This window comes from Cheilinus undulatus, linkage group 23, assembly GCF_018320785.1.
Source record: "Cheilinus undulatus linkage group 23, ASM1832078v1, whole genome shotgun sequence".
In the NCBI taxonomy this organism is placed as follows: domain Eukaryota; kingdom Metazoa; phylum Chordata; class Actinopteri; order Labriformes; family Labridae; genus Cheilinus; species Cheilinus undulatus.
This window is the reverse complement of record NC_054887.1, coordinates 4,538,199-4,551,399: the sequence shown is the minus strand read 5'-3', so window position 1 is coordinate 4,551,399 and position 13,201 is coordinate 4,538,199. Positions and strand designations below refer to the sequence as shown.

General features: G+C 40.3%; 1 protein-coding gene across 3 annotated transcripts in view; it reads left to right on the top strand.

The window, feature by feature from the left end:
* The first annotated feature begins 202 nt into the window (after window positions 1-202).
* The window catches only part of LOC121505442 (DENN domain-containing protein 2A-like), a 28,737-nt gene continuing 15,738 nt past the window's right edge, over window positions 203-13,201 (top strand). The window contains exons 1-4 of one of the 3 annotated variants that reach the window (XM_041780789.1): window positions 203-270; window positions 4,387-4,452; window positions 8,402-9,511; window positions 9,650-9,738. In XM_041780789.1, coding sequence (XP_041636723.1) covers window positions 4,397-4,452; window positions 8,402-9,511; window positions 9,650-9,738 — 1,255 coding nt within the window. In that variant the 5' untranslated portion in view covers window positions 203-270; window positions 4,387-4,396. Of the gene's footprint in view, window positions 271-3,391; window positions 3,642-4,386; window positions 4,453-8,401; window positions 9,512-9,649; window positions 9,739-13,201 lie in introns of those variants that run through there. The other 2 variants (XM_041780790.1, XM_041780791.1) reach the window with 2 other exon arrangements.

Below are 13,201 nucleotides of genomic sequence, written 5' to 3'. Positions count from 1 at the left end.
AAGAGCCCGCTGGCGCACTGCTGCCACCAGCAGGACGGGGGTGGAACTACAGGCGCCTTTCTTCAGCACATGGGGACAGTTGCCTTTGAGAGACAGCTGCTCAGCTCTCACCTGTCACTGCACCACCACCTGTTGGGTAAAGCCAGTCATTGGCTGCAGGAGGATATCTACATAGTTTAAAATCTGCCCCGCCAAAAGAGCTTTAAATAAACACTTCACTGCCTGACATTCAAAAAAGGATCCAGGAGCTCTGTCAACACTAACATCCTGGTGAGTCTTAGACAATATTATACAGAGAGACTGGTTCTTCTTTTGGCTTTTCTGCTGATTGTATATGTTAAGGCATTGCTCTAAACTTTTGTTGCTGTTTCATTAGCCTACATTAGTCAAACAGTAAAGATGTGAGCTATTATAAGCAATACTGGTGGACTCAGAGAAGGTCAGGAGGGTGATCACTCCCCTTGGAGCCCTAATGTTTGAAATTCAAAGCAAAGGTGCCCTCTTTTATTTCTGTATCATAGATAAACACAGTTAAATGCCGTCTTTACTGCCTTCTAAGTGGACAAAATTGGTGTAGTACTCTCTAAGTCACGGGTGTCAAACTCAAGGCCCAGGGGCCAAATGCGGCCCATGGTGCAGTTTAAACAGGCCGACAAGATATATCATAACTAAATTAGAACTGAATGAGGTCCACTGATTTCCTCAAGTATAAAAATGTAAATTTAACCTTGAAGTATTTTTAAAAAGTTATACAAATCTGAAAAAGAAGAGAGTAGAAATAACTAGATAAAAAATCAGGAATGAGGGAAAGAAATTAATTTGTGTTTTCATTTCACATTTTTATTTTGCATCTCAAAATTATGACTTAAACATAGCATTTTGAATTTTTATTTCATATGTTAACCTTTTAAATTTATAATTTTGACCTTTTCTCTCACATTGTGACCTTTTAGATTCACAATTTTTCATTTTTAAATCATATCTTGACTTTTTAAACTCCCAACTTTGACTTTTAATCCCATATTTTCACTTTTTCAACTCCTTAATGAGAGTTTATCTCATATTTTGACCTTTAGAGTCACAATTTTGAATTTTATCTTCTATTTTGACCTTTAAACTCACATTTGAACTCTCTATCTCATATATTTGCCCTTTTAAAAACCTTATTTTGACTTTTAATTTTGTATTTTGACCTTTAGGACTTACAATGTTGACTTTTATCTCAGATTTTGAGCCTTTTAACTCATTTATTTAATTATTTTGCATTTATTTGACCTGGACACACAGTAACACTGACGCTGTGATATTTAATCATTTTGACTTGTTTTTATTTATTTTTAGAAATCTTAACATCCTTTACCATCACTGTTTAACTTCCCCTACAATTCATTACCTGTGAAAACACAGTTGACAGTTTTCAGTTAAGTCTTGACCCTGTTAGCCCCTCAGGTTAGACCTAAATTCAGATTTCGGCCCCTGCTGTGATTGAGTTTGACACCCCCGTTCTAAGTGGACAAAAAAAATCCAAAGTGCCCTCTTAAGTGTCCTCTTAATATACAAAACTTGTCAAAGTGCCCATTCAAGTGCTGTCTATGTAAACAAAATTTGTCTTATTGCCTTATAAGTGGAAAAAAAATGGGCTTTGTACTCTCTCAGTGGACAAAATTTGACAAAGAGCCCTCTTAAGTGGCCTCTAAAAATACAAACTTATATTTATTCCTCTTTAAAGTGCCCCTATGCGATGATTCTTCAGTTTTGCAAAGAGGATTAATTCCGTTTCTCTCTGCAAAACTGCTCAAGCTCTGTCAGGTTGCACGAGGATCAGGCCTTTTCAAATCCAGCCACAAATCCTCTAATGGGTTTAGGTCTTGGGTCTTGGGTCCAGAACGTTCACCTCGTTGTCATTAAAACCATTTCTGTGTAGCTTTCTCTGTCTGCTTCGGCTCATTGTCCTGCTGGAAAATAAATCTCTCATGCTGTGGTTCTCCTGCAGACTGAAATAGACTGTACCTCAGGATTTTCTTATATTTTGCTGCATTCATGTTACGCTCTACCTCACTGATCATCAACTGGTGGCCCGTGGGCCGTATCAGGACCCCCAAAGCTTCAATTCTGGCCCCCAGAAGATCATTAAATTCAGAAAAGGAGGAAAAGAAGATGTGGTTTTATGGGTATCTTTGGCTGTAGCTGTTAAATCAACCCCTAAAACCATTCATACTGACATAGTTTTAGAACAACTTAACATTTGATCAGTTTTTACTAAAATTCACTCGTCAGCTATTATTAGTAAATATTAAAATATATATTAAATATATATTAAATGTTGCAATGGCCAGATTAACTGGTAAAAATAGGTTAAGATGTGGCAAAAAATTGGTAAAAGAGGGGAAAAGGGGCAACAAGTATCAAAATGGGTTAAATGGGCAAACGGTGCAAAAACAGAAATGAAAAGAGGTTAAAAAGTGCAAAAATAGATAAAAAGTGGCAAAAGTAGTGGCACAAAGGAGATAAAACATGGAGAAAATTGGTTAAAAGGGATTAAAGAATGGGAGAAATTGGGTGAGAGGGGGAAAAAGGGTAAAAATGAGTTAAAAGTGACAAAATTATAGAAAAAAATAGCCTGGCAAAGTAGTGAAAAGGTGTTAAAAAGTGGCACACAGGGGCAAGAATTGGGAGAAAAGTGGCTAAAAGAGGTTAATGAGTGGCGAAATGGGTGAAAAGTGGTTGAGTTGCAAAAATGGTTGCAGTCCATTCTCTGGGATTTGAAAGGAAATCCAAATACGACACAAATATATATTTATTAGGCCAGAATATTGATTTTTTTATTTCTGTATATAGGAAAGTCCATCCCCAAGAATCTTTGTCAAGACTACATCTGGCCCTTGTGCAAAAGTACTTGATGACCCCTGTTTTACCTTCACAAGCCCTCCAGGGCTGCGTGATCTCAGCAGATTTACACATGCGCCATATTCCTTCTATTTCTTGATGATGGATTTAACTGAACTACGAGGGATGTTCAGTGCCTTGGAATACTTTTTGTATCCATCCCCTGACTTCTACTTCACAATAACCATTTCTCAGAGTTTCTTGGAGTGTTCTTTTGTCTTGGTGGTGTAATGGTAGCTAGGAATAGCTCAGCTACAGTTGTGATTTGAATTCCACTGAATCTTAGATTTGGAGGGCAATACTGTCACATACTTACATTTTCCCCACATGTTAGTAATATCCCTGCAGCGCTCAGCAAAAATAAATCAGTTTCAGTTCTTATTAAGAGTCTTTTATTTGTCCTTTACAGCCTCCTAATAATGTCACTGGTGTGGGAGAGAAGTAGCTAATGGAGAGAGAGAGAGGAAGTCACATCCGGGGTGCATGGGGAGAGAGAGTGAATGAAAGTAGAGGACAGAGAAGAGTCAGGGAAGGGAGAGGAGTACAGTAGTGACACTTCTCTTTTAATCAAACTAAAGATGGCTCACTTCAAGGCTTAAGACTAGTTAGATAAACAATAGATGCTTCTTCAGTCTGGAATTATTGCACACCAACGAGGTTTGGAGCTTTCACCCATGGATTCTGTTAAAGCAGCACTGGTGGCATTATGGTCCTGTATCACATGGGAACGCAGCGAAACTATGTGGCACATGGGGGTAAGAAAAAGTTGGAATTTTTAATCTTTGTAACATAAAATTGTATGTGTTAAGTGGGATTTGAATTGGACTTATATTCCCTGTTGACTTACAGACTTTAGATCAGAGATTTTTCTTGCTTAAAATGGCAAAAATAAGTCCTATTCAGGTTTATGTTTTCTTTTTTAATTAGCATACGTGTAAAGAAAATGCCTCAGCACGCTCATCCTTATCAGCCATAAACTTTGATTCTAAATGTTTCCCAGCTCATCAGCAGCGTCTTTTTAGGGTTTAGGCTCATGCACACTGTCATGTTGACGACATGTCAGCTAAACAAAAGATGACAACAAAGCTGGGAAATGACCAAGCGCTATCTCAGAGGCCAATGAACTTTGAAACGCCGGCCTTAGAGATGTGAAAGTATGAGAGTCAAGAGGAAGAGAGCATTTGTGAGGGACAAAGGTTGGCCCCCCTGTGAGGAGAAGGCAGCAGAATGAGAAGCATGTAAGCCACCACCAACAGAAAAGAAACAAGGATTCAATCGTGGAAGAGCTCCCTGCTGACCGATGAAATGTTGGTTTGTGTGATGAACTGCTTGAGGGAGTTGCCCCGGGTCCCTTTGCTGTCATGTTTTCTTCGGGTCTGCCTGGCTGCTTAAGTGTCACTGAAAATGCCAGGAAGCGAATAACTTAGCTACAAACGTCTCAGTGCAAAGACATGAAAACAAAAATACATTTTTAAAATAGTTTTGGTTCTTTTGTTTCAGGTGTACAGACATGGCGGCCGCTGAGAGAATGACCAGGCCAGACGTCATCTGCTCCACTGTCCACAGGTTTGTAGCTTTAAATAGATATTTTTTCTCACTAATTCCTCCTGAGTTTGAGAGTATAGCAGCAGTGTTTAGGTTTCTCTTTCCTCATCGCCTCCATTAAGAAGAAAAGTCAGAAAAGGTCTGTCAGCTTATGGTTTCCCATTTCCTCTGGTTTATTTATTAAAACATAACGGTTATATGAAATGGGCTGTGGTCCAAGTTTGTGTTTATTTAGTGAGCCAATCAGGAGAAGATTCTCGGTCATAGGGTTGTCCTCTGGCATTTACTCACAGGCTGAATTTTCCCACATGTTGCCAGAAAGAGTCCCATAACCAGCAGTTACAGAGGATTTACTCAACTGTCCAGAGAAATGTGATAATGTTTTACAAGGAAATTCTCTAACGTTAGGATTCCTAACTAATTTTATCACCTAGTCCCATAGTCTACCAGATACACTGATAAAAACCCTCCCTAACTGTTTATTTCAAGCTTAATTTACTGACTTAAAAAACACAGATACTCTTGAACATTTCAACTTTTTGAGGTGGCATCCTTATACTTGGGGAAAAATAATTTTTAACAGTTTAAAAATTCAGAATTTTGGATAAAGGTTTGGAGCTTTTCAAAGCTTATTTTAATTCCTTTTAGGTAAAATTACAGTTTATTATTTTAAGTGAGGTTTGTTTCAGCTAAGCTGCATTCTAAGAGATTACAACATTTTATAATTAGTGTGAAGAAAACCCTGGGCCCAGGGGCCCCTGATAAACCCAGATAATGGCCCCTGATAAACTCAGAGAATGGGCCCTGATAAACCCAGAGAATGGCCCCTGATAAACTCAGAGAATGGGCCCTGATAAACCCAGATAATGGCCCCTGATAAACTCAGAGAATGGGCCCCTGATAAACCCAGATAATGGCCCCTGATAAACTCAGAGAATGGGCCCTGATAAACCCAGATAATGGCCCCTGATAAACTCAGAGAATGGGCCCCTGATAAACCCAGAGAATGGCCCCTGATAAACCCAGAGAATGGGCCCCTGATAAACCAAGAGAATGGCCCCTGATAAACCCAGAGAATGGCCCCTGATAAACCCAGAGAATGGGCCCTGATAAACCCAGAGAATGGCCCCTGATAAACTCAGAGAATGGGCCCCTGATAAACCCAGATAATGGCCCCTGATAAACTCAGAGAATGGCCCCTGATAAACTCAGAGAATGGGCCCCTGATAAACCCAGATAATGGCCCCTGATAAACTCAGAGAATGGCCCCTGATAAACTCAGAGAATGGGCCCTGATAAACCCAGAGAATGGCCCCTGATAAACCCAGAGAATGGGCCCTGATAAACCCAGAGAATTGGCCCAGTCATGATTTACTGACATTATGAATGAATGTGTATGGATCAGTAGTATTACTGCTAGCCTCCTCACTTTTTCCATCACTTTTTTCCTGCCCATTTTTGCCTCTTCACGGTTTCAGGTGATTAGGCCGCATTTCAATCCATTTTCATCCCTTTTTCTGCCCCATATTGACACTTTTCAGCCATTTTTCCACTTCTTAAACCCCTTCCATCACTTTTTTCAGCACGCTTTTGCCACTATAAAATCCCCTTGCCTCTCTTTTTCTGCCTGTTTTGCCCTTTTTCACCAATTTTTGCTGCTTTCAGCCTATCTTTCAGCCTCTGTTAACCATTTTTGCCACCATTTTTCACCACTTATTATGTTCACTTTTGCCAGTTTAAATCTCATTTCACTATTCATTAATCACATTTTTGCCACTTTGACCCATTTTGCTTATTTCCTAACCTCTTTTCACCCTATTAACCATTTTTGCCACTTTTTTTTTTTTTTTTTTTTTTGCAACTGTAAACCCCCTATACCAGTGGTTCTCAACCGGTCAGGCATCAGGACCTACCACCTCCTCCTTAAGAGGGTCCATCCTGGACTGGTCAACTGCAGGGCTGACACATAGAGACAAACAACCAGGCACACTCACATTCTCACCTATGGCCAATTTAGAGTTACCAGTTAACCTAATGAGCATGTTTTTGGTGGTGGGAGGAAGCCGGAGTACCCGGAGAGAACCCACACCCATGCTGTGAGGCAACAGCGCTAACCCCTGCGCCGCTGTGCCTCCCCTCCTTAAGAGAAATCACGACTCAAATTTAAAAAATAAAATAAGATAAATAAATAAAATAAATTGTCATTTATTTCATAATGATTTCATAATTTCATAATTAATGAAACTTACATCATCACCAAAATGTACCTTGTGTTCTGATGGACCTGTTGGATCTTTCATACATATGTTTTGGACATGCAAAGATGTTTCTCACTTTTGGAAATTGGTCAGCTCTTTGCTTACAGAAATCTTGGATTATGTAGTGCCATGTACCCCCACTGTCTTGCTCCTGAATGACTTGTCAATGTTAAATATACCTCTCTCTAAAAACCGTTTATTACTTGCTGGCCTAACAGCAGCACCAAAAATGCTGGCCACACGGTGGAAACCACCATTCTCTCTCAAAATCTCACTGGCTAAATATTTACCTTGATGTTGCTGTTATGGAGCTCTCAGTGGCTAGGCTACATGGAGCTACTTCAAGAACAAGTTCGTCTTGGGAAAGATCAATAGATATGATCAAAATTTTTTTGTGATTTGTTGCTGCATCTGATCATTTTCATGCAACATCATGATCATCTGTGAAGGTGTGTTAATGTGCGTTTTGCTTTGAGGACAATATCTGCCTTTCACCTCTTTGGTTGATACTTCTCCTCAGTGGCAGGGTGGTGTAGGTATGCTGGCTTGGCGGTGGTGGGTGGGGACTCTACAGATGAGGATCCGCCTGCGGTGTCTTTGCCTACCGCTGCAATGTCTGTATGCCCCTGGATACAAGTGGGGGGACATAGTTGCCCCCCATTTGGCTGGGCCCCAGAAAGCGTTCCCTTTATCCCCCCTCATGGGCAGCCTTGTCTGCTCATGACTGTACTTCTTTGTGCATGGCTGTGTTCAACCACCTTCAGGAACAGGAGGGGTCCCCGGTCTCAGCAGCTTTATTTTGGGGGTCACTGGCTGAAAAGTACCGAGCCCCAGACATGACATGGTCAAAAAAATTTAAATTATGGCCACAATATAGCTATAACGTGCACAAGAAATACTAATTCATGGCCACAAAATACTAATTTGTGGCCACAAGGTACATTTAATGTGTGCACAAAATACTAAGCTCATAATACTTATTTTGTGGCCATGATTTAGTGTTTCGTGGCCACAAATTTGTATTTTGTGGCCATGATTTAGTATTTCGTGGCCACAAATTAGTATTTTGTGGCCACAATTTGGTATTTCGTGGCCACGAATTAATATTTTGTGGCCACCATTTAGTATTTCGTGGCCACGAATTAATATTTTGTGGCCACAATTTAGTATTTCGTGGTCACGAATTATAATTTTGTGGCCACAACTTAGTATTTTGTGGCCATGAATTAGTATTTTGTGGCCACAAACTTTTATTTTGTGGCCACAATTTAGTATTTCGTGGCCACGTATTAGTATTTTGTGGCCACAAACTTTTATTTTGTGGCCACAATTTAGTATTTCATGGCCATGAATTAGTATTTTGTGGCCACAATTTAGTATTTCGTGACCATGAATTAGTGTTTTGTGGCCATGATTTAGTATTTCTTGCACACGTTATAGCTATACTTTGGCCACAATTTATTTTTTTATTGACCACGTCATGTCTGGGGCTTTGTAGAAAAGTTTGAGAACCCCTGCTCTTGGGAACCTTCAGTGCACTAGAAATGTTTTTGCAGCCTTCCCCAGATCTGTGCCTGTCAACCATCCTGTCTCTGAGCTCTGCAAATTAACAATGTAGAAATAAAATAAAAAGTCTAATTTTAGTTAAATCATATTTTCCCTTCATTTGTTAATGTGTTATTAATGTAAACTGTATTTTGTTGTGTTTTAAGGTTGAAGAAGAGCTGTTTTATTGAGACCAGACGATCCGAGATCACCTCAGCAAAGTCAGCTGAGCAGAAAAAAGAGCGGGAACCAAAGCGCCCCTTCACTCCATTAGAGAACCTGGACAATCAGGAAAAACCCCCCACAATGGCGCACAGGAGGACGCTTGACCCTCAAAGCACTGAGAAAACTCTCTTGGTTGGTAAAAAGCTCCCCAGATCCAATGGATGCAACATCAAGGACAAGATTTCTCTGTGGGAGGGGAAGGAGCCTGCTCACTCAACCACTGCCTCCAGTTCTTTGGTCCAGTGTGTTAACGTAAGAAGGACAGAATCTCTGACAAAAAACAGCAGTCAAAGCTCTGATGATCAGTGTGCAGAGAGCTGCAGGAGAGCAGAACAGGAGGAAAAGGAAAATCACAGCAAAGAGAATTTAGGAAAACTTGAAGATTTAAGATCTTGTGTGAGTTTAGAAAGTGGGAGACAGCAAAGAGGCACGCTGAAGAGCAGCAAGCCCAGTGAGAACCAGAAAGCCGAGGACTGTAGTCGAGCTATCTCACTGGAAAAGGAGGAGCATAAGAGCGAGAATGAAGAAAAGCTTGGAGACTCAAGGCCTTGCTCGACTACGGTTGCAGCACAGCAGCAGGTGGGAACTTTGAGGAAGAGCAATGAAAGGACAAAAGGGGAACAAAGCAGCCAAGAGAAGAGGGCTGTGTTCACTCTGTTCAAAAAGCTGGAGGCTATGGGGGACAACTATGGGAAAACTCCTCCGGAGCTCGGAAACTACTTCAGCCCACCGAGCAAGGACAAACAGGTGGACGCTAAGAAGAAAGCATGCGAAGCTAAGGGTCAGTTTAATGCTGTGAAGTCATCAGGAGGGAAGCAGGACCAGGAAAATGTCTACACAGAGCCAGGCACACTACCTATCAACCCGGTCCCCAAACCCAGACGGACCTTTCAGCATCCAGCGATTGCCTCCAATGGGAAGACTCCAAGGCAGGGAAGAGGGCAGAGGAATCTCCCTCCATTGCCATCTAACTCCATGAAAAGTACCTCAAAGCCTCCTTCTGGTGTGTACGGGAGACCCAGGGCTGAGAGAGTCAGAGACCACATCAACAGGTATAAGAGGTTTAAAGTAAAGCACTAAATGTTATTTTTATGCTGCACAATCTGGATGCATGGACAAAAATCAAAACAGATAATAAAGCCTATGCTGTGCTTGATGATTATTTAGCATCTTTCTTTTTGTCCTGACAGGAAACCCTTTGAGTTCGAAGACCTTACAGGGTCAACCAGCCCGCCTTTGTGTCGCTCACTGTCTCAGGAACATCATTATGAAGACATAGGTGAGAGACCTTCCAGATAAACCGTTTATCCACCGCTGATTCTTAAAGAAATAGATCAATAATTGGGTTGCTTCAGTTATGGCATGGAAGGATTACAATCCAGTTTGGGAGGCAAAACTCTCGGTGCTTTTCTAGATCTGGTCTCAGCTCGAACCCAACAACAACCTCAGTCTGTGAAGTTTGGTCGTCTGACCATTCCACCAACAAGGACTGCAATGACATTGTATTCAAATACATGTGCTTAAATATGGAGTTGCCCCTTTTACTGCTCCACTCTTCTTAGAAGGTTTTCCACAAGGTTTTTGAGTGTTCCTGTGGGAATTTGTGCCCATTCATTCTGCAGAGCATTTGAGAGGTTAAGCACTGATGTTGAATGAGAAGCCCTGGCTCAAAATCTCTGTTCCAGTTTATCCCAAAGGTGCTTGATGTGGTTGAGATCAGGGCTCTGTGTTGGCCGTCTGCACCCAGCTCATCAAACCATGGGTGTTTGGGGCACAGGGGCACAGTCATGTCAGTCATTCTCCAAATTGTTGCAACACAGTTGGAAGCAGAGCATTGTCCAAAATGAATTGGTATGATGAAGCATTAAGATTGGCCTTCACTGGAGATGAAGGGTCTAGACCAGTGTTACTCAACCCTTCTCAACCAAAGAGCCAAATTGTTGAAAAATACCTTCACAAGAGCCACAAACTAAGTGGTGAAAAGTGGTAAAAAAAAAAAAAAGAAAATGGCTTGAAGTAGCAATGAAAATAAGTAAAGGTGGCAAAAACGGTCCAAAAATGGCAAAAATGTAGCGAAAAAAATGAGAGAAAAGTGACTAAAATGGGCAAAAAGCAGTCAAGAGTTGCAAAATAGGGCAAAAATAGAAAACAAGTGGTATTTAATGGCAAATGGGAGCTTAAATGGGCAAAAAATTGTGAAAAAATGGTGAAAAGGGGGCAAAAATGGTTCAAAATTGGCAAAGAAGTGCCAAAAAACTAAGAGAAAAGTGACTAAAATGGGCAAAAATAGTCAAGAGTAGCAAAATAGGGCAAAAAATAGGAAACAAGTGGTATTGATTGGTAAATGGTAGCTTAAATAGGCAAAAAAATTGTGAAAAGGGGCAAAAATGGAATAAAAGTGGATAAAAGAAGTTACAAAAAAGGGCAAAAAAAAAATTTTGGATGCAAGTGGTATTTAATGGCAGGTAGCTTAAATGGGCCAAAAGTGGTGGAAAATGGGATAAAAGTGTCAAAAAGAAGTGGCAAGAATGGGCAAAAAAGTAGGAAAAAAGTGATATTTAATAGCAAGTGTAGCTTAAATGGATTAAAATGGTAAAAATGGTGAAAAAGCGCAAAAATATGATAAATGGGACGATTAAGTTTGACAATTAAAGCCTTCTGTGTAAGTCTGAGAGAGAAACTACTGTGATTATTTTTTAGGTTTAAGTTTTCCTTTCCTTTCCTTTCCTTTTCTGAGGTTTTCTAGGGGAATAATATTTCAAATAAAGACATTAAAGAGCCACAAATCATCACTAAAGAGCCGCATGTGGCTCCAGAGCCACACGTTGAGTATCACTGGTCTAGCCCAGCCCCATACCTTTATCCCTCCTCCACTAAACTTCATAGTCAGGCAGGTAACGTTCTCCCAGCATCCTCCAAACCCAGACTCACCCAGCTGACTGCCAAACAGAGAAGCATGATTGGTCACTCCACAGAGCACGTTTCCAGTGCTCCATAGTCCAGCATTGGTGTGCTTTACATCACTCCATGTGGCACTTGGCATTGGACTTGGTGATGCGAGGCTTGCATGCAGCTGCTCAGTAATGGAAACTCATTCTATGAAGCTCCCATGGCACAGTATTTGTGCTGACATTAATGCCAGAACTCTTCAGCTATGGAATCAGCAGAATACTGGTGACTTTAATGCACCGTGCATGTTAGCAGCCGTTGACCCCGCTCTGTGATTTTACATGGTCCTCCACTTTTCAGCAGAGTTGCTGTTGTTCCTAAACACTTCCACTTTCTAATAACATTACTTATGGTGGACACTAGAATATCCAGCAGGGATAACATTTCACCAACTGTCTTATTGCAAAGGTGGCATCTATTACAGTGCCATGCATGAAGTCACTGAGCTCTTTAGAACAGCCCATTTAGGATAACAAACAGGTGTGTCTACATACTTTTGTCCATATAGTGTACTCTGAGATCCTGACATCAAGTTTGTATTAATTCAGTTAGCTTGAACCTTGCCAGAAGTGATACCAAAAATCATACAAGGTATGTGTAGAATCGAGAGGAGTCTACCACGCAGTGGAATAGCACATTTAAAAACATCACCAGCTGCTAGTTAGCTTAGCCTTACATTAAAGACTGGAAACCAGAGGGACAGATGCATTCAAAATATACAATGAAACCTCTTGATGCATCTCTGAAATTCAAATTAAGTTGTCCATTTTTTTAATCTTTTTGTTCCATAATCAGAAAAAGGAAAGTAAAGGTAAAAATGAGTTTCTGTGTTATAAAGTATCTGATGGTCTGGGCTAAGGTTTGGCTTTAATATGGTAGTGTGATATTGTGTGGTACGTAAAATAGCAACTGTAACCTATAAATTAAGACTGTTTCATATATGTATTGCATGACTGTATTTCACAGTCATCTGGAAAACGTTCATCATGGACCAATCAGAGAAACAAGACTGCATGAGGTTGTACACATGTGCAGCTTCTGTACAAACCTGTGCTTGACTGGCTAACACTGCCGTAGCTTGATGTGGTTAAAACTCAGGCTGGTGGGGAGAAGGGCAAAACCATCTTCCTCTGTAAGAGGAGCTTTCAGTGTGGCTCTTTCTCTTGTATTAATAAAGAAATACGGCCTAATTCTGGTGAAGCTGCTTCTTTACTATAGCTACATCCAAGCTGATCACTACACTGGTGGCAGCCACTACTACTGGAGAATCCATCTGCTCTGCAAAGTTAACATTTAAACCTTGTAGTGATGCAATCTATGGTAATACGGTTTAAAAGCAATTTAATTCTTCTTTCCTAACCCACAAATGTGCAAATGAGACCGTCCAGTGTTCACTACACCACTTTCCACATTATTAAGCAAATTACATTTTGCTCTTGTTTTCCTAAATATTAATGCAAATGACAGTCAGAGTATTTTTGAAGTCATCAGCTGTTAGAGCATAATTCAAATGTTTTTGGACAAACTTCATAATGATAACTGTTATTATTATTTTTTTTTTTTCAAATAAAAACCTCAAAATGCACTGTTCCACATTATTATGTAAAACAGAGTTTTGAAAGATTTTCTAGGTTGTAAAGAACTGAAAACACTCATTCTTGAATTTGCAGCATGAGGAGGTCATATTTACTGAAATCAAAGCTATTTCAATCAAAAACATCTGAACAGGCCAATTTCCTAGTTAACATAGGAGCCCTTCTTTGATATCACCTTCACTATTCTTGCATCCATTG